This window comes from Rhinoraja longicauda, chromosome 19 (genome assembly GCF_053455715.1).
Source record: "Rhinoraja longicauda isolate Sanriku21f chromosome 19, sRhiLon1.1, whole genome shotgun sequence".
In the NCBI taxonomy this organism is placed as follows: domain Eukaryota; kingdom Metazoa; phylum Chordata; class Chondrichthyes; order Rajiformes; family Arhynchobatidae; genus Rhinoraja; species Rhinoraja longicauda.
In genome coordinates, this window is record NC_135971.1 from 10,954,433 (window position 1) to 10,981,461 (window position 27,029).

General features: G+C 49.8%; 2 protein-coding genes across 2 annotated transcripts; both read left to right on the forward strand.

Annotated features, from left to right (window-relative positions):
* Positions 1 to 3,901: 3,901 nt before the first annotated feature.
* On the forward strand, positions 3,902 to 6,276 carry LOC144603115 (heat shock cognate 71 kDa protein-like). The gene has a single exon (XM_078416257.1). It carries the CDS (start codon positions 4,079 to 4,081, stop codon positions 5,999 to 6,001), a length of 1,923 nt encoding a protein of 640 aa, XP_078272383.1. The 5' UTR covers positions 3,902 to 4,078; the 3' UTR covers positions 6,002 to 6,276.
* Positions 6,277 to 21,014: 14,738 nt separating this feature from the next.
* On the forward strand, positions 21,015 to 23,232 carry LOC144603116 (heat shock cognate 71 kDa protein-like). The gene has a single exon (XM_078416258.1). The coding sequence runs from the start codon at positions 21,202 to 21,204 to the stop codon at positions 23,122 to 23,124; it is 1,923 nt and encodes a 640-aa protein (XP_078272384.1). The 5' UTR covers positions 21,015 to 21,201; the 3' UTR covers positions 23,125 to 23,232.
* Positions 23,233 to 27,029: the final 3,797 nt, after the last annotated feature.

Below are 27,029 nucleotides of genomic sequence, written 5' to 3' on the forward strand. Positions count from 1 at the left end.
AACGGTAATGGAAGAAGCAACACTGGCAGACTATATGCGTAAACGGCTAGATAACCGAACCTCTGCTATTGCTCCCCCAGCACCAGGTGAGACAGGAAAGGAAGACCTTGAATTGAAGGTAAGGCCAGGCGATTGGGTCTTTGTGAAAGTCTTGAAGAAGAAGAAGAAGTGGAATCACCCTGCTGGGGTATACTGGGTATGCGCTGACCAAAGTGGGGTAGATAACTGTTATGAGTTCAATATAAAAATAAAGCAGGATTCCATCCTGGTGCTTTGGGCAGAGAATGGGGAAGTGTTCCAGATAATGGAGCAACCAATGAATAAGGCAGAGCCCACCAAGCCACTAGCAACGGAGGCCACCACAATACAGGCCCATCCGATTAAAGTAGTGGAGATTAAAGGGTTTGAACAGTTACGAGCCAATTTAGAGGTAGGAACGGGAACGGACGGAACAAATGAGTGGATAAAGTGGATGATGTACACCACCCGAACAATGGGAAAGGAAAACTGTTATGCCTGCGCCGCGGCTAAACCACGGTTGGTGCCCATGGCGTTTCCCCTTAACATGCGAGAAAGTAGCGGGGGAGTGCAATGTATGCTGTCGTTATATACGAATAAGGAGAGACCTAGTGATGAGTCATGTACAGCATTACACTACTTGTTTCCACCTATCACGGGGCAAGGGCAACAGGCCCCGCCCTTTGTGGTCCCAATTAGGGGACAGGGGCACTTCGAATGCTATAACAGGTACAAACATGGGGGACAAGAGTTGGGCCATTTGACGGGCTGTAATGAGACCATAAACGTCACTAACATATCCCAGTTTGCCAATCAATCCGTAGGACGAGCGGACGTGTGGTGGTATTGTGGGGGGAAAATATTAAGGACTAAGCTCCCAGTAGGATGGCAGGGGACGTGTGCAATGATTCAGCTAGTCATGCCATTTACTATTATCACCCAAGGAATTGGGAAGAACGACGCAACTAAGGCCCAGGGAAGGGTTAAGCGCAGCCTGAGGGTACAGGGGTCGTTTGACACACACATTTATATTGACGCTATTGGGGTACCCCGAGGGGTACCGGATGAGTTTAAAGCACGAAATCAGATCGCGGCAGGATTGGAGAGCGCGTTCTTCTGGTGGTCTACGATCAATAAAAACGTAGATTGGATTAATTACCTATTTTATAATCAGCAACGATTTATTAACTATACTAGAGACGCAGTTAAAGGATTAGCCGAACAATTGGATAAAACGAGCCTTATGGCATGGCAAAACCGGATGGCTTTGGATATGCTATTGGCAGAGAAGGGGGGTGTTTGCGTAATGTTTGGACAAGAATGCTGTACCTTTATTCCGAATAACACTGCCCCCGATGGATCGGTGTCACGGGCATTGGCGGGTCTCACCAGCCTTTCCATTGAAATGGCAGAGAACTCAGGGGTCGATACCTCATGGACCGGGTTCTTGGATGGGTGGTTCGGAAAATGGAAGAATTTCTTTGTCTCTACAATAACAACTATTATTGTATGCTTAACATTGTTGACATTGTTTGGATGTTGTGTTATACCTTGTATACGGGGACTGACCCAGCGCTTGATTGAGACAGCACTGACCAAGCAGGAAAATATGATGTACGAGTCCCTCAGGCAAGAGGAGCCAAGTGACTCCGAGAAGCAAATAAGGCCAGATGTGGAAGGTGAAGCATCGGCGGACTTAAGTCCCGAAGATCACATGGTTAATATACAAATGTATGAAGACTCTTGTGTATGAAGGCTGTGGGCACAAGGCACGGAAGTGTCGGGCCACGGCTGGATGAAATAAAGAGAATTTGTTATAAAATGTATGTTACATGTATAAAAGGGGGGATTGTGAGTAAAAATATGTTGCATGGCTTACAGAAGAAACACAGATGAGACACTTCTTCTTGTATGCCAGACATATGTAGATAGTACGGTTGATTTTGCTAAAGCTGCAAGCCACAGTAAAGACTACAACTGCTTTCTCTGAAAGTGGCTAACGACTTCTGGAGAAACGAAACTTAGCTTGGGATAACACATTAAAAGGTTGTTCATCACAAGATAGGTGGAGTATGTGTCACGCAGGAATGTTCTTTGTCTCTGCCTTTAAAAGACTGACCGAATGTAACCAAGTCAGGCGAGACTCATACAGATGCTGGTCCTCTGTGAGAAGCTCCCTCATAAGAGAATAAAATCAGGCAACCGTCGAGTAACTAACAACTAAGTGTGGACAGTGAATTTATTTATCCACAAGGTGGTGATTGGCAGCTGCACAAGAGTAAGTGAAAAAGCCCGGGGATGCAGAGGAGATTAAAAGGTGCCAGATAAGGGGAGAGGGATGCGACAGTGGGAGAAATAGACAATAGACAATAGACTATAGGTGCAGGAGTAGGCCATTCGGCCTTTCGAGCCAGCACCACCATTCAATGTGGTTATGGCTGATCATTCTCAATCAGTACCCCGTTCCTGCCTTCTGACCATACCCCCTGACTCCGCTATCCTTAAGAGCTCTGTCTAGCTCTCTCTTGAATGCATTCAGAGAATTGGCCTCCACTGCCTTCTGAGGCAGAGAATTCCACAGATTCACAACTCTCTGACTGAAAAAGTTTCTCCTCATCTCCGTTCTAAATGGCCTACCCCTTATTCTTAAACTGTGGCCCCTGGTTCTGGGCTCCCCCAACATTGGGAACATGTTTCCTGCCTCTAACGTGTCTTCTCCTTCTGTCGCATGTCTTTTAGACCTGCAGCTCCGTTGAGGCGAGCCAGGCTAACGTGTCATCGTCCAGGTCAATCAGACCTCGTTCACCATTCAGTGGCCGGTATTTGGGGCAACTGGTGACTATGTGCTCCACTGTCTGTGTTGGGTCCCCACACTCTAACGTGTCCAGTCCCTTAATAATCTTATATGTTTCGATAAGATCCCCTCTCATCCGTCTAAATTCCAGTGTGTACAACCCTAGTCCCTCCAGTCTTTCAACATATGACAGTCCCGCCATTCCGGGAATCAACCTAGTAAACCTACGGTGCACGACCTCAATAGCAAGAATATCCTTCCTCAAATTTGGAGACTGAAACTGCACAAAGTACTCCAGGTGCGGTCACACTAGGGCCCTGTACAATCGATGGGAGTTGGAAATAGGAATGAGAAGGGAGGGGTGGTGGGGATGTATTTAACAATGGATGTTCAATGTGCATACTGTGCACGAAGGAACTGCAGGTGCTGGTTTACACCGAAGATAGACGGTGGAGCACCTCAGCATGTTGGGCAGAACCTCTGGAGTGTGGGAAGGAACTGCAGATGCTGGTGCATGTAGGAATACACCGGGTGGCGCCGTCAGCGATGGCAGTCTCGCCAACAGACTGTCTGTCTTTTCGCCGTTTTTGTTATTTTTAGTGTGTTTTAATAGTATGTGTTAATGTTCTCCGGCAAATGGCCTCCTCCTGCACCTCTTTTTCATGTTTCGACGTTTCCAGAAGTTTCAGCAACTTTGCCAGAACTTTCTCGCTCAACCCGCTGCCAGCGGCTTCACACCATTGGCCGATGAGATCACCAATGGCTCTCCCATTGGCCGCCGCCGCCGTCGATCGAGGAGTGGGCGGGTGTTAGGCGGGTTCGAGCTCGGCCATTGGCTGGGTGGGCCGTAGGGGGGCGGGTTCATCTGATTGCCCGTCAGGCCCGGCCAATCGCTGCCGCCTCCCGGCCCGCCTCGCCCCCTGCGATTGGTCGCTCGCTTCAGAACCTTCTCCAACGTTCTGGTTGTTGACTCACCGTAGCCTCCTCCCATTGGCCGAGCCCAACGAAGCGCCGCCCACCCTTGGGCGCCCCAGCTATTTAAGCAGCCGGTTGCTGGTTGTCCGAACTACTTGCAACTTACGGCGGCTCCGTGAGAAAGAGAGAGAAAGACAGCTAGCGGAGAGGAAGCAGAAGAGAAAGACGCAGAAGAGAAAGAAGGAGTATCCTCAGCAGAAGTTTGAAGGAAGAGAAGCGGAAAGAAAGGAGAAGAAAATAAAACAACAACTGCGACTGAATACGAGGAATCTTAAGACAAACTTTGCAGAGATGTCGGGATCCAAAGGGACAGCCATCGGCATCGACCTGGGCACCACCTACTCCTGCGTCGCCGTCTTCCAGCACGGCAAGGTGGAGATCGTGGCCAACGACCAGGGCAACCGCACCACCCCCAGCTACGTGGCCTTCAACGACACCGAGAGGCTCATCGGCGACGCGGCCAAGAACCAGGTGGCCATGAACCCGGTCAACACCGTCTTCGACGCCAAGAGGCTCATCGGGAGGAGGTTCGACGACCCCGTGGTCCAGTCCGACATGAAGCACTGGCCCTTCCAGGTGGTGAGCGACGCTGGGAAGCCCAAGGTGAAGGTGGAGTACAAGGGGGAGGATAAGACCTTCTACCCGGAGGAGATCTCATCCATGGTGCTGACCAAGATGAAGGAGGTCGCCGAGGCTTACCTGGGGACTCGTGTCACCAATGCTGTTGTCACCGTGCCCGCTTACTTCAATGACTCCCAGCGGCAGGCAACCAAAGATGCCGGCGTGATCGCTGGTCTCAATGTCTTGCGTGTCATCAACGAACCAACTGCAGCTGCCATTGCCTACGGCCTGGACAAGAAGAGCAGTGGAGAGCGCAATGTCCTTATCTTTGACCTGGGTGGTGGCACCTTCGACGTGTCCATCCTCGCCATCGATGACGGTATCTTTGAAGTGAAATCAACTGCCGGCGATACACACCTGGGTGGAGAGGACTTTGACAATCGCATGGTCAACCACTTCATTGAGGAGTTCAAGCGCAAATATAAGAAGGACATCACCCCAAACAAAAGGTCGGTGAGGAGGCTGCGAACAGCCTGCGAGAGGGCGAAGAGAACCCTGTCGTCCAGCACACAAGCCAATATTGAGATTGACTCTCTGTTTGAGGGAATTGACTTCTACACCTCAATCACCAGAGCTCGTTTTGAGGAACTGAACTCCGACCTGCTCCGAGGCACCCTGGAGCCAGTGGAGAAAGCCCTGAGAGATGCCAAATTGGACAAGTCTCAGATCCATGAAATTGTCCTGGTCGGGGGCTCCACCCGCATCCCCAAGATCCAGAAGCTGCTGCAGGATTTCTTCAACGGCAGGGAGCTGAACAAGAGCATCAACCCTGACGAGGCGGTGGCCTTCGGGGCGGCTGTCCAGGCGGCCATTCTGATGGGGGACAAGTCGGAGAACGTCAAGGATCTGCTGCTGCTCGACGTTGCTGCTCTGTCGATGGGTCTGGAGACAGCGGGCGGCGTCATGACCACCCTCATCAAGCGGAACACCACCATCCCCACCAAGCAGACCCAGATCTTCAGCACCTACTCCGACAACCAGCCTGGCGTTCTGATTCAGGTGTACGAAGGCGAGAGGGCCATGACCCAGGACAACAACCTGCTGGGCAAGTTTGAGTTGACTGGCATCCCACCTGCCCCTCGTGGAGTGCCCCAGATCGAGGTGACCTTTGATATCGATGCCAATGGCATCCTCAATGTATCTGCCGCCGACAAGAGCACTGGCAGAACAAACAAGATCACCATCACCAACGACAAGGGCAGGCTGAGCAAAGAGGAAATTGACCGAATGGTGCAAGATGCAGAGACGTACAAGACTGAGGATGAAATGCAGAGCGGAAAGGTTGCAGCCAAGAACTCACTGGAGTCCTACGTCTATAACATGAAGAGCACGATGGCCGATGAGAAGGTGGCGAGTAGCGTCAGTGAGGAGGACAAGAGGGCGGTGCTGGACCTGTGCAACCACACAATATCGTGGCTGGAGAAGAATCAGACGGCAGAGGTCGAGGAGTTTCAGCACCAGCAGAAAGAGCTGGAGAAAGTCTGCCATCCCATTGTTGCCAAACTTTACCAAGGAGAGGCCCCGGGACAGTCATGCCGAGCTCAGGCGGGGTACCCCGCTTCCTCGGGACCCACCGTCGAGGAGGTGGATTGAAAGCCAATAAACATCATCAGAACATGTTGAACTTAAGCTAATGGCACTAGTTTCCTAAGGACTTTCATGAAGTTGTTTCTTATTCTTTTGTAATTGTGCGTAATTTTGTTAATGTGGGGGGGGGGGCTGGTGGGGCATCAGGGCTTTCGGTATCTTCCTGGATTACTGTTGTACATGTTACCTTCTACAAATTATTTTTTATTGTTCTACTTGGTGGTTTTGCTTGTAAGAGCTTTGTTTAAATATCATGTTTTCTATGGTGGCTTTTACCAATAAACAGCCTCTTGAAATGTAACCCTGTAGTGTTGTTTCTACTCGACACAAGATGGTGGTTTACAATCAAAAAGACACATAAGGCTGGAGTAACTCAATGGGTTGGGCAGCATCTCTGGAGGACCTGGTTAGGTGGCATTTTGGTTACAGACTCATTTCGACTCTTTGTATGCATATCTAATCTGTGAGAGATGCAATGGTAGGGGAAACTGGTGGGTTGGGCAGCATGTCTATAGAACATGGTCCCAACCCATTGTCATCTCTTCTTTGGACTCTTCATATGCATGTGTGCTAAAGTAACATCATGAGTTGCAACATCACTGATGCAAGTGGATAGTTGTCCAGAGAGGCCACATAGCTTGTTGAGTTACTTCGGCACTTAGCGTCCTTTTATTTCTTGTTTCTACTTTTGGCAATCCCCACCCCCCTCCCCACCCCCCCTCCCCACCTCCATCCCTATTCTCCTCCCGGCAGCCAATTTGCAGCCTCTGGCTATTAACATTAGAATTCAAGTTTGTTAATTCTGTGCGGAACAATGTTGCCTTTTGACCCAGATTTTATTAAAACAACCAGTTCTTGGAGACCATGATCTGATCCCATGGTTATTGTCCTGGGCTACTCTAACTTCAGCAATATTGACTGGGACGTAGTGCAAAAGGGTTTGATGAGGCAAATTTTGTTTAGTAAATTTTGTTTTGTAAAGTCAGTATGGGGATAGTCCAACTCCCGGAGTGACCATACTGAGCCTTGCGCAGGGAAATAGGTCTGGCCAGATGACTGCCATTTCAGTGTCAGAGTGCTTTGGACACAGTGACCACAATTGCCTAAATTTTAAGATGTTTATGAAAAAGGATAAGTCTGGACCTTGTGCAGGTGACATTAAATTGGGTTAAGGCAGAGTATAACCATAATTAGACACAAATAAACTTGCAGCTATGAAACTACCTTTTGTTGAAAATCCTGAAGGTAGAGGGAACAACTTTGTAATTCAAACCCAAAAACTCTCTCGCCCCTAACTCCTTACTCCCCATTTACATGATTGTTTTTATAAAGCATTTTTCCTGTAGCTTAAAGTTTCCGAAGAACACAACTATTGCATTTTAGCTAAACTACCAATATATTGGGATGGTGGGTCAATGTCTTGTCACAAGAGTCAAGATGACATTCTTACTAACAGCAGCATAACAGGCCTGGAAGCACAATACTCATAGATAACATAATTTTAAAAAGAAAATTAATAACAACCACAAAAGGAAAAAAAAATACCAGTGCAGAAATGTCCAGTCCATTGTGCAACCATAGATAGTTCATTGTCTCGTTAATTTTAACTTTATTTTAAAGATACAGTGGGGAAACAGGCCTTTAAGCCCTTCACGTGCGTGCTGACCAAGAAACATCCCCATTCACTTGTTCTATCCTACACACTAGGGACAAACCTGTGCATCTTTGGAGTGTGGGAGGAGACCGGAGCACCCTGAAAAAACCCACAGTCACAGGGAGAACGTGCAAACTTGGTACAGACAGCACCCGCAGTGAGGATTGAACCTGGGTCTCTAGCTGGAAGGCATCGACTCTACCACTGTGCCACCCACAAAAATGTTTTGTAGTGTTCAAGAACCTGGCTCTGGAGAGGGTCCCAAGGAGGTTTACAAGATTGTTTCCAGGAATGTGTAGGTTAACCTATGATGAGCGTTTGTCGGCCCTGGGCCTGTACTCGCTGAAGAATGAGAATGAAGAATGAGGGGAGTCTGATTGAAACATACAGAATTGTGAATAGAGTGAATGTGGAGAGGATGTTTCAATTAGTGGGGAGGTCTAGGACTAGAGTTTATAGCCTCAGAATTAATGGACGTTCTTTTAGAAAGATGAGGAGATATTTATTGAGTCAGAGGGTGGTGAATCTGTGGAATACTTTGCCACAGAATGCTGTGGAGGCCTAGTCAATGAATATTTTTAAGGCAGTGATAGATAGACTCTTGCTAAGCACAGGTGTCAGAGGTTATAGGGAGAAGGCAGGAGAATGGGTTGCTGAGGGAAAGATAGATCAGCCATGATTGAATGGCAGAGTAGACTTGATGCGCCAAATGGCCTAATTCAACTCCTGTTCCTTCTGACCGTGTGAACCTGATGTTTTGGGGGATGAAGCTATCCTTAAACCTGCTAGTGGTAGTTTTTAGATTGCTGTAACTACATCCTGATTGTGGAAGTGAAATGATAGCGTGAATTTTTGATGATATCAGTTGCCTTTTTGAGGCATCGCTTTCTATAGATCTCTGCCCATGGTGGGGAGGTCAGTTTGATCAACATATAGGCCAGCTGCCAGAGGGTTCCAGTGATGTGGTTTAACTTGTAATCTCGAGTGGAGTCTGTAATTCAATAGACAATTGCAGGAGTAGGCCATTCGGCCCTTCGAGCCAGCACCACCATTTAATGTGATTATGGCTCATCATTCTCAATCAGTACCCCATTCCTGCCTTCTCCCCATAACCCCTGACTCCACTATCCTTAGGAGCTCTACCTAGCTCTCTCTTGAATGCATTCTGAGAATTGGCCTCCACTGCCTTCTGAAGCAGAGAATTCCACAGATTTACAACTCTGTGACTGAAAAAGTGTTTCCTCATCTTTGTTCTAAATGGCCTACCCCTTATTCTTAAACTGTTAAACTGTGGCCCCTGGTTCTGGATTCCCCCAACATTGGGAACATGTTACCTGCTTCTTACATGTCCAACCCCTTAATAATCCTATGTTTCGATAAGATTCCCTCTCATCCTTCTAAATTCCGGTGTATACAAGCCTAGTCGCTCCAGTCATTCAACATATGACAGTCCCGCCATTCCGGGAATTAACCTAGTAAATTTACGCTGCACGCCATCAATAGCAAGAATATCCTTCCTCAAATTTGGAGACCAAAACTCCACACAATACTTCAGGTGCAGTGTCACCTGTACAACTGCAGAAGGACCTCTTTGCTCCATTACTCAAGTCCTCTTGATATGAAGGCCAACATTCCATTGGCTTTCTTCGCTGCCTGCTGTACCTGCATGCTTCCTTTCAGTGACTGGTGCACTAGGACACCCAGATCTCGTTATACGTCCCCTTTTCCTAACTTGACACCATTCAGATAATAATCTTCCTTCATATTCTTACCACCAAAGTGGATAACCTCACATTTATCGACATTAAACTGCATCTGCCATGCATCCGCCCACTCACACAACACTGTCCAAGTCACCCTGCAACCTCATAGCTTCTTCCTCACAGCTCACACTACCTTGTAACTGCGTTGGTATCTCTTCACATCCCATGGCCATGTGGCTTCAATAGATTGACAGCGATATAGATTATTCCCCTTGTATGCAGGTAACGCAGGGCAAGTGATAAGTGGTGTCGAAAGGAACTGCAAATGCTGGTATGTACTGAAGATAGAGACAAAGGTACTGGAGTAACTCGGGGGGGGGGGGGTCAGTCTGAGGAAAGGTCCCAACCAGAAATGTCACCCCTGTTTGAGGAAAGGTCCCTACCTGAAATGTTGCCCATCCTTTTTGTCCAGAGATGCTGCCTGGCCCGCTGAATGACTCCAGCACTTTGTGTCTATCTTAACTGATAGGTGGTTGCAGGTGAGGGATGAGGGGTTGGGGGGGGTGGAGGTGTGTGAGTAAAAATATGTTGCATGGCTTACAGAAGAAACACAGATGAGACACTTCTTCTTGTATGCCAGACATATGTAGATAGTACGGTTAATTTTGCTAAAGCTGCAAGCCACAGTAAAGACTACAAACTCTTTCTCTGAAAGTGGCTAACGACTTCTGGAGAAACGAAACTCAGCTTGGGATAACACATTAAAAGGTTGTTCATCACAAGATAGGCGGAGTATGTGTCACGCAGGAATGTTCTTTGTCTCTGCCTTTAAAAGACTGACCGAATGTAACCAAGTCAGGCGAGACTCATACAGATGCTGGTCCTCTGTGAGAAGCTCCCTCATAAGAGAATAAAATCATGAAACCGTCGAGTAACTAACAACTAAGTGTGGACAGATAATTTATTTATCCACATAATTGGCGCCCAACGTGGGGCCCCACGTCGTGTGATTGACCAAGAAGTACTGAACGAGAGCTCCAAGTAAGTGCTTTTTGGGCTATCAGACGCGCTGGGGCACACAAACGTAAATCTAGAAATCGACGGTTGTTGTAAATCTGAAAGGGACTGGACAGACATAAACCTGCTGCTGCCGGAGATAGGGAGGGTGACTGTAAAGATGGTTCTTGGACACCATTGTATCTTTAACTACTTTAATAAACACACATCACTGCCCTGGCTGTACATGGTCTGTCACGATCACTAGAGAGGGAGCTAGGGGTGGGGAAGCTACAATTATACCAACCGGTGAGGGAGTGGTTAACATGGACCTCGTCACTATTAATTAAAGGAGTACACACATATCATCTACATCCTTCCTCTACAAAACAAACAGTGAGTGACAGGGCGACCACGTCTCATGCGCTAGGGTAAATGCAGACAGCAAGGCACAGGAATACGGAATCACACGTAATCGCCGTAACGGACAGGCGGCCTGACCAGGCGACCAGACCGGGTCCGAACCTCGCCATCACCTCCTTCCCCGACGGGAACAAGTGGGGACGGCGCCGGGGCACGTGGTGGGCTACGGACGGGAGAACCCCTGGGCGATGAAGGCTGCGGGGTGGGCTGCGAGGAAGAGGAGGAGGTCGAGGAATCCGGAGAAAACGGGACCGCAGCCGGAAGACGGACAGGAGAAGGACCAAGGGGGGGGTTTTGCCCCAGAGGAGCGGGCAAGGCACTGGGCCGCGAAAGTGGCAGTGGAGGGGCATACGGAGCCGCCGGGGGAGGGACGGGCTCGTTCACGAGCCGGAGGTGCTGGCGGGACCGGCGGTACACCGTGCCGTCGTGGTTGACCAGGTACGAACGGGGGGAGCCAGCAGAACCGATGACCACGGCCAGTCTGGAGCGGCCAGAAATGGACCTCATGCGGACGACCTGGCCGGGAAGAAGAGGGCGGAGGACACGGCAGGACTCGTCGTGGGAGCGCTTCTGAATACCGTGTCTGCGGGCAATGCGTTCCCGGACTAAGGCAGGTTTAAGGGCAGAGGGAGACAGGGACTGTTGGGACACCGGGACCGTGGGCCGCGTGACACGGGACATGAGACGCTGAGCCGGGGAACCCAGGACATGATCGCGGGGGATGTTGCGGAGGTTCAGCAGGGCCAGGTAAATGTCGGAGCGGGACAGGCGGCAACGTTCCAACAGTCCTTTAGCGCTGCGGACCGCGCGCTCTGCCAGGCCGTTGCTCTGCGGGTATTCCGGGCTGCTGGTGTAGTGCCGAAAATTCCACTGTTCAGCAAAAGCACGGAACTCGGCGCTGGTGAACTGGCTGCCGTTGTCCGATTGCATGCTGGCTGGGGACCCGAAGGTGGCAAAGTGGCGGCGTAGCTTCTCGATGACCGCGGTGGAAGATAGGGAGTGGAGCTGGTCAACTTCAAACCAGCTGGAGTAAGAGTCAACTAGCACCAGAAAGTGCTTTCCGTGCCATTCGAAGATGTCGGTTGCCAGCGCGGACCAGGGCAGGTTAGGGGCTGGCTGCTGCAGGAGCGGCTGCCACTGTTGCTGTGGAGCGAGGCTGTTGCAGGTAGGGCACGCGGAGACTCTATCTCGGAAATAGCGAGGCATGTCAGGCCAGAAGAACTGACTCTGAGCGATGGAAAGGGTCGCTTCGGCCCCGGGATGGCCACGATGAGCAGTTTCGAAATATTGTTCTTGTAGTGCTGCGGGCACCACCACCTTGTGCCCCTTCACAATCACACCCTCACGCAGCACCAACTCGTCACGAACCAGGAAGTAAGGCACCGCTGCGGCCGGCAGGGAAGAACGGCGGCCTGGCCAGCCCCGCTTGATGATCGCGGCCAGCTGTTGTAGCGAAGCGTCAGCTGCCGTGTGCTTGGCCAGGGACTTCAACTGACTGGAGGGCACGAAATTGACGTTTAGGACTATCAGGTCGGACGCCTCGTATGGATGTCGGGTTGTGGATGGGAGGGGCGCCCCAGACAGCGTATCAGCAACAAACATGTCCTTGCCCTTTCGATAAACCACGGTGAAAGTAAAACGTTGTAGCTGGAGCATCATGCGCTGGAGCCGGGAGGAGGCCACGTGTATCGGCTTATTGAGGATGGTAACCAGAGGCTGGTGGTCCGTTTCAACAGTGAAGCAAGTGCCCAGGATATAGTCCTTGAATTTGGAGCAGGCAAAAACAACTGCCAGCAGCTCCTTCTCAATCTGGGCATAGCGTTGTTCCGCGGTCGTCATCGTGCGGGATGCATAGGACACCGGCAGTTGCACCCCGTCGTGGACCTGCAGGCAGGCTGCCCCTAGGCCAAACCTCGATGCATCACATGTGAGAACGATTGGGCGCTGGAGGTCAAAGTACTTCAACGTAGGCATGCTGATCAGCTTAGATTTGAGGGTGTCGAATGCTTTCTGGTGTTGCGGGAACCAGGCCCAGGCAGCGTCCTTTTTCACCAGGTCCCTCAGAGGGGCGCTCAGTTCACTCAGGTCGGGGATGAACTTTCCCAGGTAGTTGGCCATGCCCAAGAAGCGCTGTAGGCCAGGCACGTCAGCAGGTGCAGGCATCTCGGATATTGCGGCTGTCTTTTGCGGGTCGGGCTTCAGCCCTGATGCTGTGAAGACGTGTCCCACGTAGGTGACCTCAGGGACCCGGAACCGGCATTTCTTCGGGTTAAGCTTCAGGTTGACATCTCGGGCCCGCTGTAGCACCTGGCGAAGGTGGTGGTCGTGCTCCGCGACATTCTTCCCGTAAACCAGAATGTCGTCGACAATGATGGCACACGGGAGCCCAGCAAACAGTTGTTCCATGGTCCTTTGGAACACTTCGCTGGCAGAGTTGATCCCAAACGGCATGCGGAGGAAGCGGTACCTGCCGAAGGGCGTGCCGAAGGTCGTCAGGTGCGAGGATCGCTCGTCCAGAGGTATCTGCCAGAACGAGCTCTTGGCATCGAGAACCGAGAACACAGTGGCAGGGCCGACCTGTGCAGCAACATCCTCCACTGTCCGCATAGGGTAATGCGGGCGCTTGATCGCCAAGTTCAAGTCCTTAGGGTTGATGCAGATCCGTAGTTCACTCTTATCCTTCTTCGCAGCGACGACCATAGTGGAGACCCACTGGGTGGGGACCGTTACTGGCTTCAGGATGCCCGTGGCCACCATCTCGAGAAGAGTGGACTCGACCTTGTCTCTCATGGCGAAGGATACCCGATGCGGGGGACGGACAACCGGCGTGATGTCGGGGTTGAGGGCAATCTTGTAGCTGCAGGGCAACTTCCCCAGCTTCGAGTCAAAACGGTCCGGGTATTCGGCCAGCGGGTTTAGGGTTGCCTCCACCATGTGGACATCGCTGTGGAATCTCACCAATCCGAGGTCCTGGCAGGCCTCCACGCCGAGCAGGGGGACACATTTACCGTCGAGCAGAAAGAAGGAAAGGGGCCGAGAGGTCTTCAGCACCTTGCAGTGGAGAGTTGCCTTCCCCACAGGAACAAGTACACCGCCCCCATATGCACGCAAAACAGCACTGTCTCTAGAAACGAGCTCATTATCTCTTATCTTCTTGAATAGGCTTGTTGACATAACATTGGCAGCAGCCCCCGTGTCCACCTTAGCAGAGAAGGCCATGCCGTTCACCGTGACTCGGACGGTTGGGTCTCTTATCAGAGCAGGTGCACCTCGCAGGGAAAACACACTCATTTCGCTCTTGGAAGAGCCAGAGTCAGACAGGGGAAGTTCATCATGCTGGAGATGATAACCAGACGCGGTATCAGCACGTGTCAAGTAGCGAGAGGGTTTTTGCCGTGGCTGTGCAGGGTTCCCACGGGAACGGCAGGCCGCCGAAAAGTGGTTGGGCTTATTGCAGAGATTGCAGGTTTTCCCCAACGCCGGGCAGACATTAAAACGATGCGAAGTAAAGTTGCAGTTCGGACAGCGTTGGCGCGGCCTAGAGCTCGGCGTCGGGCTTGCCCTCTGTCGCTGAGGAGCAGAGGTGAAGCTAGCTGCGTGGACCACAGGGTCCGGTGGCTGTACAGCAGAGGAGACAGCCTCAGCTAAACGAGAGGCATGCAACGCCTCATGAAATGTCAGATCAGGCTTACGTAGCAGCTCTGAGCGCAGCTTACCATCCCGTAGACCAAAGACCAAGATGTCGCGGGTTAGAGTCTCAGGGGTCAGGACGTGCAGGTCGCATCTGCGAGCCATTCGGCGCAGCGCGGCCACGAAATTGTCAACAGATTCCCCAGGGTTTTGGCGTCGGGAGAACAGTTTAAAACGCTCTAAGATGTGGTTCGTGGGGAGGTCACACATAGCCGTAAATTTAGCAAGCAGACATACCGGGTCCTGGACACTCTCGCCTTGTCCATAGATGAATGACTCCGGCCGCTCAAGCGCTTCGGGACCAGCCAGGTTTAGTAAAAGGGAGGCTTTGACCGCAGGGGCCACGGCAGGGTGAGCGATTGTGGCATAATGCTCAAAGTCACGTCGGAACACACTCCAGCGATGAGTGATGTCTGCATCAAAGACCAAGATGTCAGGTTTGCGACAGGCAGAGGCCATCACGGCACAGGGAGGGGGAACTGGAACTAAGAAAAGAAAACCCGACAAACTGAAAACGCAGGAAAAACCACTTCTGACACCATGTAAAGATGGTTCTTGGACACCATTGTATCTTTAACTACTTTAATAAACACACATCACTGCCCTGGCTGTACATGGTCTGTCACGATCACTAGAGAGGGAGCTAGGGGTGGGAAAGCTACAATTATACCAACCGGTGAGGGAGTGGTTAACATGGACCTCGTCACTATTAATTAAAGGAGTACACACATATCATCTACAGTGACCACTGTTTCAGGGAAACAGGGACGGTTGAAATAAGGGAGTTATTTAAACCGAGTGTCAGGGACACAGTCAAGTCGGACTTGACACTGTTTCAGGGAAACAGAGGGACGGTTGAATAAGGGAGTTATTCAACCCAAGTGTCAGGGATACAGTCAGGTCGGACATGACATGGGGTCATCAAAATCAAAAGCAGAATCGCTGACGGGCGATGAGAGGTTTATGTTTGGGTAGGACCAGAAATGTTGCAGATATACAAAATTATGGAAGGAAGAGTTCCAGTGGAAAGGGACTTTAAAAATAGATGAATGTAACAAATTAGTATGTGCTATAAGTAAGAGAGCAAATGGAGATGTGGAAATGAAAACTAGAATGGGATATCATGAAGCAAGGTTATGGCTAATGGAGGCAAGGAATCGCCGGGATGGGGAGGATAAAAGGAGAGAGGCAGAGGAAGAAAAAAGGCAAAAGGAAAAAGAGGCAGATGATGAAGGGAGAACCCCTACCGGCACACAAGTAACAAGTGCTTTTCTAAACAAGGAAGATAGTGATTTGTGTGTTGTAGAAGGACGAAGACCACCAACACCGGCACCGGCAGGTCCACCAGCCCCGGCGAAGGCATCTGTTCCAATAGCGACATCTGCGCCGCTATACCCACCGGTCCCACCATCCGCGCCACCTTCATACGAATGCACAGCGCACCGTCGGGACGGTGGAGGTGACCGACGACAGGAGGAGTTGGACCAAGCGCCAGACCTAGATCCACCCTTGCCCTCCAAAGGGGCAACGGGATACGATCCATCGGACAAAACGACTTCCCGGCTGCGATCAGGTAGGGTGTATAAAATGTTTGGGGCTATGGAGGATGAAGAAACAGACAGAGGTGAAATGTACCCACTAATACAAATGCCAAATCCACATGCGCCAATAGGCGGCGGGGCAGCAGTCCCCATGTACGTATACCGCCCCTGGACGGCAAAAGACGTACGAAAGGCCGTTGAAGGGATTCCATCGCTTAAAGGGAATTCCGGGCCTTTCCAACGCGCATTCCGTCTAATAGTAGACAGTTACTGGTTAAATCTGACTGAAGTTGAACAAGTTTTGCATGACATGCAGAAAAATGCACCCAGCAAAGAAAAGGATCGCTGGAGACGAGAAGGAGCAAACCCTAATGTACAAGGAATCTGGACGGCAACAAACGGCTTGCCCATTCTTCCCAAGTCCCTCTATCGATATGCGGCTATTACGAGCCATGGGGTAACCCATGTCTCGTCAGGGGGAATGATAAGGATAGTGGAAGAACATTATCAACATTATGGGTTTACTGGGTACGCGCAACGGCATTGTGGGCTCTGTGATGTCTGTAGTCGGTACAACCATCAGGGAGCCATCCGGCAGAAGCCCGGTCTGCTCCCACAACCAAATTACCCTTTTCAAATTTTGCATATGGACTTTATTGAACTGAGTATGTGCAAAGGGGTGAAGTACTGCCTGGTGATTATTGATGTTTTCTCCCGATGGGTTGAGATCTTTCCCACTTCTACAGCCGACGCCCTAACCGTGGCCAAAGCACTAATGTGTGACATCATTCCTCGCTTCGGGGTCCCGGAAACGTTATATAGTGACAACGGCAGTCACTTTGTGAATGAAATCGTGGATCGCCTGGCTACCAAAATGGGCATTGCATGTAAACGACACTGCTCCTACCATCCACAGTCAGCAGGATTGATTGAGCGGACAAATGGAACAGTGAAGAATAAGTTACGGAAGGCTATGGCCGAGACAGGGTTCGGGTGGGTGGATTGCCTCCCCGGGTGTTGTTAAATATGAGGATGACACCAGGGAAGGGGGGTCCCTCACCGTATGAGATACTGTTTGGGAGACCTTACACGTACCCTGGGCTGCAGAGGGAAGAAGAAACGGTAATGGAAGAAGCAACACTGGCAGACTATATGCGTAAACGGCTAGATAACCGAACCTCTGCTATTGCTCCCCCAGCACCAGGTGAGACAGGAAAGGAAGACCTTGAATTGAAGGTAAGGCCAGGCGATTGGGTCTTTGTGAAAGTCTTGAAGAAGAAGAAGAAGTGGAATCACCCTGCTGGGGTATACTGGGTATGCGCTGACCAAAGTGGGGTAGATAACTGTTATGAGTTCAATATAAAAATAAAGCAGGATTCCATCCTGGTGCTTTGGGCAGAGAATGGGGAAGTGTTCCAGATAATGGAGCAACCAATGAATAAGGCAGAGCCCACCAAGCCACTAGCAACGGAGGCCACCACAATACAGGCCCATCCGATTAAAGTAGTGGAGATTAAAGGGTTTGAACAGTTACGAGCCAATTTAGAGGTAGGAACGGGAACGGACGGAACAAATGAGTGGATAAAGTGGATGATGTACACCACCCGAACAATGGGAAAGGAAAACTGTTATGCCTGCGCCGCGGCTAAACCACGGTTGGTGCCCATGGCGTTTCCCCTTAACATGCGAGAAAGTAGCGGGGGAGTGCAATGTATGCTGTCGTTATATACGAATAAGGAGAGACCTAGTGATGAGTCATGTACAGCATTACACTACTTGTTTCCACCTATCACGGGGCAAGGGCAACAGGCCCCGCCCTTTGTGGTCCCAATTAGGGGACAGGGGCACTTCGAATGCTATAACAGGTACAAACATGGGGGACAAGAGTTGGGCCATTTGACGGGCTGTAATGAGACCATAAACGTCACTAACATATCCCAGTTTGCCAATCAATCCGTAGGACGAGCGGACGTGTGGTGGTATTGTGGGGGGAAAATATTAAGGACTAAGCTCCCAGTAGGATGGCAGGGGACGTGTGCAATGATTCAGCTAGTCATGCCATTTACTATTATCACCCAAGGAATTGGGAAGAACGACGCAACTAAGGCCCAGGGAAGGGTTAAGCGCAGCCTGAGGGTACAGGGGTCGTTTGACACACACATTTATATTGACGCTATTGGGGTACCCCGAGGGGTACCGGATGAGTTTAAAGCACGAAATCAGATCGCGGCAGGATTGGAGAGTGCGTTCTTCTGGTGGTCTACGATCAATAAAAACGTAGATTGGATTAATTACCTATTTTATAATCAGCAACGATTTATTAACTATACTAGAGACGCAGTTAAAGGATTAGCCGAACAATTGGATAAAACGAGCCTTATGGCATGGCAAAACCGGATGGCTTTGGATATGCTATTGGCAGAGAAGGGGGGTGTTTGCGTAATGTTTGGACAAGAATGCTGTACCTTTATTCCGAATAACACTGCCCCCGATGGATCGGTGTCACGGGCATTGGCGGGTCTCACCAGCCTTTCCATTGAAATGGCAGAGAACTCAGGGGTCGATACCTCATGGACCGGGTTCTTGGATGGGTGGTTCGGAAAATGGAAGAATTTCTTTGTCTCTACAATAACAACTATTATTGTATGCTTAACATTGTTAACATTGTTTGGATGTTGTGTTATACCTTGTATACGGGGACTGACCCAGCGCTTGATTGAGACAGCACTGACCAAGCAGGAAAATATGATGTACGAGTCCCTCAGGCAAGAGGAGCCAAGTGACTCCGAGAAGGAAATAAGGCCAGATGTGGAAGGTGAAGCATCGGCGGACTTAAGTCCCGAAGATCACATGGTTAATATACAAATGTATGAAGACTCTTGTGTATGAAGGCTGTGGGCACAAGGCACGGAAGTGTCGGGCCACGGCTGGATGAAATAAAGAGAATTTGTTATAAAATGTATGTTACATGTATAAAAGGGGGGATTGTGAGTAAAAATATGTTGCATGGCTTACAGAAGAAACACAGATGAGACACTTCTTCTTGTATGCCAGACATATGTAGATAGTACGGTTGATTTTGCTAAAGCTGCAAGCCACAGTAAAGACTACAACTGCTTTCTCTGAAAGTGGCTAACGACTTCTGGAGAAACGAAACTTAGCTTGGGATAACACATTAAAAGGTTGTTCATCACAAGATAGGTGGAGTATGTGTCACGCAGGAATGTTCTTTGTCTCTGCCTTTAAAAGACTGACCGAATGTAACCAAGTCAGGCGAGACTCATACAGATGCTGGTCCTCTGTGAGAAGCTCCCTCATAAGAGAATAAAATCAGGCAACCGTCGAGTAACTAACAACTAAGTGTGGACAGTGAATTTATTTATCCACAAGGTGGTGATTGGCAGCTGCACAAGAGAAAGTGAAAAAGCCCGGGGATGCAGAGGAGATTAAAAGGTGCCAGATAAGGGGAGAGGGATGCGACAGTGGGAGAAATAGACAATAGACAATAGACTATAGGTGCAGGAGTAGGCCATTCGGCCTTTCGAGCCAGCACCACCATTCAATGTGGTTATGGCTGATCATTCTCAATCAGTACCCCGTTCCTGCCTTCTGACCATACCCCCTGACTCCGCTATCCTTAAGAGCTCTGTCTAGCTCTCTCTTGAATGCATTCAGAGAATTGGCCTCCACTGCCTTCTGAGGCAGAGAATTCCACAGATTCACAACTCTCTGACTGAAAAAGTTTCTCCTCATCTCCGTTCTAAATGGCCTACCCCTTATTCTTAAACTGTGGCCCGTGGTTCTGGGCTCCCCCAACATTGGGAACATGTTTCCTGCCTCTAACGTGTCTTCTCCTTCTGTCGCATGTCTTTTAGACCTGCAGCTCCGTTGAGGCGAGCCAGGCTAACGTGTCATCGTCCAGGTCAATCAGACCTCGTTCACCATTCAGTGGCCGGTATTTGGGGCAACTGGTGACTATGTGCTCCACTGTCTGTGTTGGGTCCCCACACTCTAACGTGTCCAGTCCCTTAATAATCTTATATGTTTCGATAAGATCCCCTCTCATCCGTCTAAATTCCAGTGTGTACAACCCTAGTCCCTCCAGTCTTTCAACATATGACAGTCCCGCCATTCCGGGAATCAACCTAGTAAACATACGGTGCACGACCTCAATAGCAAGAATATCCTTCCTCAAATTTGGGACTGAAACTGCACAAAGTACTCCAGGTGCGGTCACACTAGGGCCCATGTACAATCGATGGGAGTTGGAAATAGGAATGAGAAGGGAGGGGTGGTGGGGATGTATTTAACAATGGATGTTCAATGTGCATACTGTGCACGAAGGAACTGCAGGTGCTGGTTTACACCGAAGATAGACGGTGGAGCACCTCAGCATGTTGGGCAGAACCTCTGGAGTGTGGGAAGGAACTGCAGATGCTGGTGCATGTAGGAATACACCGGGTGGCGCCGTCAGCGATGGCAGTCTCGCCAACAGACTGTCTGTCTTTTCGCCGTTTTTGTTATTTTTAGTGTGTTTTAATAGTATGTGTTAATGTTCTCCGGCAAATGGCCTCCTCCTGCACCTCTTTTCCATGTTTCGACGTTTCCAGAAGTTTCAGCAACTTTGCCAGAACTTTCTCGCTCAACCCGCTGCCAGCGGCTTCACACCATTGGCCGATGAGATCACCAATGGCTCTCCCATTGGCCGCCGCCGCCGTCGATCGAGGAGTGGGCGGGTGTAGGGCGAGTTCGAGCCCGGCCATTGGCTGGATGGGCCGGAGGGGGGCGGGTTCTTCTGATTGGCCCCCAGGCCCGGCCAATCGCTGCCGCCTCCCGGCCCGCCTCGCCCCCTGCGATTGGTCGCTCGCTTCAGAACCTTCTCCAACGTTCTGGTTGTTGACTCACCGTAGCCTCCTCCCATTGGCCGAGCCCAACGAAGCGCCGCCCACCCTTGGGCGCCCCAGCTATTTAAGCAGCCGGTTGCTGGTTGTCCGAACTACTTGCAACTTGCGGCGGCTCCGTGGGAAAGAGAGAGAAAGACAGCTAGCGGAGAGGAAGCAGAAGAGAAAGAAGACGCAGAAGAAAAAGAAGAAGTATCCTCAGCAGAAGTTTGAAGGAAGAGAAGCGAAAAGAAAGGAGAAGAAAATAAAACAACAACTGCGACTGAATACGAGGAATCTTAAGACAAACTTTGCAGAGATGTCGGGATCCAAAGGGACAGCCATCGGCATCGACCTGGGCACCACCTACTCCTGCGTCGCCGTCTTCCAGCACGGCAAGGTGGAGATCGTGGCCAACGACCAGGGCAACCGCACCACCCCCAGCTACGTGGCCTTCAACGACACCGAGAGGCTCATCGGCGACGCGGCCAAGAACCAGGTGGCCATGAACCCGGTCAACACCGTCTTCGACGCCAAGAGGCTCATCGGGAGGAGGTTCGACGACCCCGTGGTCCAGTCCGACATGAAGCACTGGCCCTTCCAGGTGGTGAGCGACGCTGGGAAGCCCAAGGTGAAGGTGGAGTACAAGGGGGAGGATAAGACCTTCTACCCGGAGGAGATCTCATCCATGGTGCTGACCAAGATGAAGGAGGTCGCCGAGGCTTACCTGGGGACTCGTGTCACCAATGCTGTTGTCACCGTGCCCGCTTACTTCAATGACTCCCAGCGGCAGGCAACCAAAGATGCCGGCGTGATCGCTGGTCTCAATGTCTTGCGTGTCATCAACGAACCAACTGCAGCTGCCATTGCCTACGGCCTGGACAAGAAGAGCAGTGGAGAGCGCAATGTCCTCATCTTTGACCTGGGTGGTGGCACCTTCGACGTGTCCATCCTCGCCATCGATGACGGTATCTTTGAAGTGAAATCAACTGCCGGCGATACACACCTGGGTGGAGAGGACTTTGACAATCGCATGGTCAACCACTTCATTGAGGAGTTCAAGCGCAAATATAAGAAGGACATCACCCCAAACAAAAGGTCGGTGAGGAGGCTGCGAACAGCCTGCGAGAGGGCGAAGAGAACCCTGTCGTCCAGCACACAAGCCAATATTGAGATTGACTCTCTGTTTGAGGGAATTGACTTCTACACCTCAATCACCAGAGCTCGGTTTGAGGAACTGAACTCCGACCTGCTCCGAGGCACTCTGGAGCCAGTGGAGAAAGCCCTGAGAGATGCCAAATTGGACAAGTCTCAGATCCATGAAATTGTCCTGGTCGGGGGCTCCACCCGCATCCCCAAGATCCAGAAGCTGCTGCAGGATTTCTTCAACGGCAGGGAGCTGAACAAGAGCATCAACCCTGACGAGGCGGTGGCCTTCGGGGCGGCTGTCCAGGCGGCCATTCTGATGGGGGACAAGTCGGAGAACGTCCAGGATCTGCTGCTGCTCGACGTTGCTGCTCTGTCGATGGGTCTGGAGACAGCGGGCGGCGTCATGACCACCCTCATCAAGCGGAACACCACCATCCCCACCAAGCAGACCCAGATCTTCAGCACCTACTCCGACAACCAGCCTGGCGTTCTGATTCAGGTGTACGAAGGCGAGAGGGCCATGACCCAGGACAACAACCTCCTGGGCAAGTTTGAGTTGACTGGCATCCCACCTGCCCCTCGTGGAGTGCCCCAGATCGAGGTGACCTTTGATATCGATGCCAATGGCATCCTCAATGTATCTGCCGCCGACAAGAGCACTGGCAGAACAAACAAGATCACCATCACCAACGACAAGGGCAGGCTGAGCAAAGAGGAAATTGACCGAATGGTGCAAGATGCAGAGACGTACAAGACTGAGGATGAAATGCAGAGCGGAAAGGTTGCAGCCAAGAACTCACTGGAGTCCTACATCTATAACATGAAGAGCACGATGGCCGATGAGAAGGTGGCGAGTAGGGTCAGTGACGAGGACAAGAGGGCGGTGCAGGACCTGTGCAACCACACAATATCGTGGCTGGAGAAGAATCAGACGGCAGAGGTCGAGGAGTTTCAGCACCAGCAGAAAGAGCTGGAGAAAGTCTGCCATCCCATTGTTGCCAAACTTTACCAAGGAGAGGCCCCGGGACAGTCATGCCGAGCTCAGGCGGGGTACCCTGCTTCCTCGGGACCCACCGTCGAAGAGGTGGATTGAAAGCCAATAAACATCATCAGAACATGTTGAACTTAAACTAATGGCACTAGTTTCCTAAGGACTTTCATGAAGTTGTTTCTTATTCTTTTGTAATTGTGCGTAATTTTGTTAATGTGGGGGGGGGGGGGGGGGAGGCTGGTGGGGCATCTGGGCTTTTTGGGATCTTCCTGGATTACTGTTGTACATGTTGCCTTCTACAAATTATTTTTAATTGTTCTACTTGGTGGTTTTGCTTGTAAGAGCTTTGTTTAAATATCATGTTTTCTATGGTGGCTTTTACCAATAAACAGCCTCTTGAAATTTAACCCTGTAGTGTTGTTTCTACTTGACACAAGATGGTGGTTTGCAATCAAAAAGACACATAAGGCTGGAGTAACTCAATGGGTTGGGCAGCATCTCTGGAGGACCTGGTTAGGTGGCATTTTCGTTACAGACTCATTTCGACTCTTTGTATGCATATCTAATCTGTGAGAGATGCAATGGTAGGGGAAACTGATGGGTTGGGCAGCATGTCTATAGAACATGGTCCCAACCCATTGTCATCTCTTCTTTGGACTCTTCATATGCATGTGTGCTAAAGTAACATCGTGAGTTGCAACATCACTGATGCAAGTGGATTGTTCTCCAGAGAGGCCACATAGCTTGTTGAGTTACTTCGGCACTTAGCGTCCTATTATTTCTTGTTTCTACTCTTGGCAATCCCCACCCCCCTCCCCACCTCCGTCTCTATTCTCCTCCCGGCAGCCAATTTGCAGCCTCTGGCTATTAACATTAGAATTCAAGTTTGTTAATTCTGTGTGGAGCAATGTTATGAAAACACTTTGCTGCAATTCTAATGCAAACCAATGTCAGCTCTTGTACGTTGAATATTCTGCCTGTATGCACAGGTATGCCTGGCCCATTATGATGACTATCTTGAACCAAGACCATTTCAACCTTTTGCCTTTTGACCCAGATTTTATTAAAACAACCAGTTCTTGGAGACCATGATCTGATCCCATGGTTATTGTCCTGGGCTACTCTAACTTCAGCAATATTGACTGGGACGTGGTGTAAAAGGGTTTGATGAGGCAAATTTTGTTTAGTAAAGTCAGTATGGGGATAGTCCAACTCCCGGAGGGACCATGCTCAGCCTTGCGCAGGGAAATAGGCCTGGCCAGATGACTGCCATTTCAGTGTCAGAGTGCTTTGGACACAGTGATCACAATTGCCTAAATTTTAAGATGTTTATGAAAAAGGATAAGTCTGGACCTTGTGCAGGTGACATTAAATTGGGTTAAGGCAGAGTATAACCATAATTAGACACAAATAAACTTGCAGCTATGAAACTACCTTTTGTTGAAAATCCTGAAGGTAGAGGGAACAACTCTGTAATTCAAACCCAAAAACTCTCTCACCCCTAACTCCTTACTCCCCATTTACATGATTGTTTTTATAAAGATGTTATTCAACATTGATGGTCTCCCAGTATCCACCTCACCTCACATCCGGAATCTTGGAATCATCCTTGATCAAACCCTCTCCTTCGACAAACACATCACAAAGACAGCCTTCTTCCACCTCAAAAACATTGCCCGTCTCCGTCCATCCCTCTCCTCCACAGCTGCAGAAACCCTCATCCACGCCTTCATCACCTCCCGTCTGGACTACTGCAACAGCCTCCTCTATGGCGCACCCTCAAAAATCATCAATAAACTTCAATACATTCAAAACTCCGCTGCCCGTCTACTCACACACACCTCGATCCGTGACCATATCACCCCCGTCCTTTATAAACTCTACTGGCTCCCCATCCCCCAGAGAATCCAGTACAAAATCCTCCTCATAACCTACAAAGCCCTCCATAACCTGGCCCCATCCTACCTGACCGACCTCCTCCACAGGCACACTCCCACCTGCACCCTCCGCTCTGCCGCTGCCAATCTCCTATCCCCCCACATCCGGACTAAACTCAGATCCTGGGGGGACAGGGCTTTCTCCATCGCTGCTCCCACCCTATGGAACTCACTACCCCAAACCGTTAGAGACTCCCCCACACTCACCACATTCAAAACATCGCTGAAGTCTCACCTGTTCAGTACTGCCTTCAACCACTGAAGGTCACCTCACCTACTGTCTCCTTTCTCTGTTCATTTATTTATTTACTTATTTATCTATTTATTAATTTCCCTATGTTCTCAAAATCTCTGTAAAGCGTCTTTGAGTATATGAAAAGCGCTATATAAATAAAATGTATTATTATTATTATTATTAAAGCATTTTTCCTGTAGCTTAAAGTTTCCGAAGAACATAACTATTGCATTTTAGCTAAACTACCAATATATTGGGATGGTGGGTCAATGTCTTGTCACAAGAGTCAAGATGACATTCTTACTAACAGCAGCATAACAGGCCTGGAAGCACAATACTCATAGATAACATAATTTTAAAACGACAATTAATAACAACCACAAAAGGGAAAAAAAATACTAGTGCAGAAATGTCCAGTCCATTGTGCAACCATAGATAGTTCATTGTCTCGTTAATTTTAACTTTATTTTAAAGATACAGTGGGGAAACAGGCCTTTAAGCCCTTCGCGTGCGTGCTGACCAAGAAACATCCCCATTCACTTGTTCTAGGGACAAACCTGTGCATCTTTGCAGTGTGGGAGGAGACCAGAGCACCCTGAAAAAACCCACAGTCACAGGGAGAACGTGCAAACTTGGTACAGACAGCACCCGCAGTGAGGATTGAACCTGGGTCTCTAGCTGGAAGGCATCGACTCTACCACTGTGCCACCCACAAAAATGTTTTGTAGTGTTCAAGAACCTGGCTCTGGAGAGGGTCCCAAGGAGGTTTACAAGATTGTTTCCAGGAATGTGTAGGTTAACCTATGATGAGCGTTTGTCGGCCCTGGGCCTGTACTCGCTGAAGAATGAGAATGAAGAATGAGGGGAGTCTGATTGAAACATACAGAATTTTGAATAGAGTGAATGTGGAGAGGATGTTTCAATTAGTAGGGAGGTCTAGGACTAGAGTTTATAGCCTCAGAATGAATGGACGTTCTTTTAGAAAGATGAGGAGATATTTATTGAGTCAGAGGGTGGTGAATCTGTGGAATACTTTGCCACAGAATGCTGTGGAGGCCTAGTCAATGAATATTTTTAAGGCAGTGATAGATAGACTCTTGCTAAGCACAGGTGTCAGAGGTTATGGGGAGAAGGCAGGAGAATTGGTTGATGAGGGAGAGATAGATCAGCCATGATTGAATGGCGGAGTAGACTTGATGCGCCAAATGGCCTAATTCAACTCCTGTTCCTTCTGACCTTGTGAACCTGATGTTTTGGGGGATGAAGCTATCCTTAAACCTGCTAGTGGTAGTTTTTAGATTGCTGTAACTTCATCCTGATTGTGGAAGTGAAATGAGAGTGCGAATCTTTGATGATATCAGTTGCCTTTTTGAGGCACAGCTTCCTATAGATCTCTGCTCATGGTGGGGAGGTCAGTCTGATCAACATATAGGCCAGCTGCCAGAGGGTTCCAGTGATATGGTTTAACTTGTAATCTCGAGTGGCGTCTGTAATTCAATAGACAATTGCAGGAGTAGGCCATTTGGCCCTTCGAGCCAGCACCACCATTCAATGTGATTATGGCTCATCATTCTCAATCAGTACCCCATTCCTGCCTTCTCCCCATAACCCCTGACTCCACTATCCTTAGGACCTCTATCTAGCTCTCTCTTGAATGCATTCTGAGAATTGGCCTCCACTGCCTTCTGAAGCAGAGAATTCCACAGATTTACAACTCTGTGACTGAAAAAGTGATTCCTAATCTTTGTTCTAAATGGCCTACCCCTTATTCTTAAACTGTTAAACTGTGGCCCCTGGTTCTGGATTCCCCCAACATTGGGAACATGTTACCTGCT

Bases quoted from the DNA above. Each gene is read 5' to 3' on its own strand.
- LOC144603115 (XM_078416257.1), top strand. From the start codon at position 4,079: ATGTCGGGATCCAAAGGGACAGCCATCGGCATCGACCTGGGCACCACC.
- LOC144603116 (XM_078416258.1), top strand. From the start codon at position 21,202: ATGTCGGGATCCAAAGGGACAGCCATCGGCATCGACCTGGGCACCACC.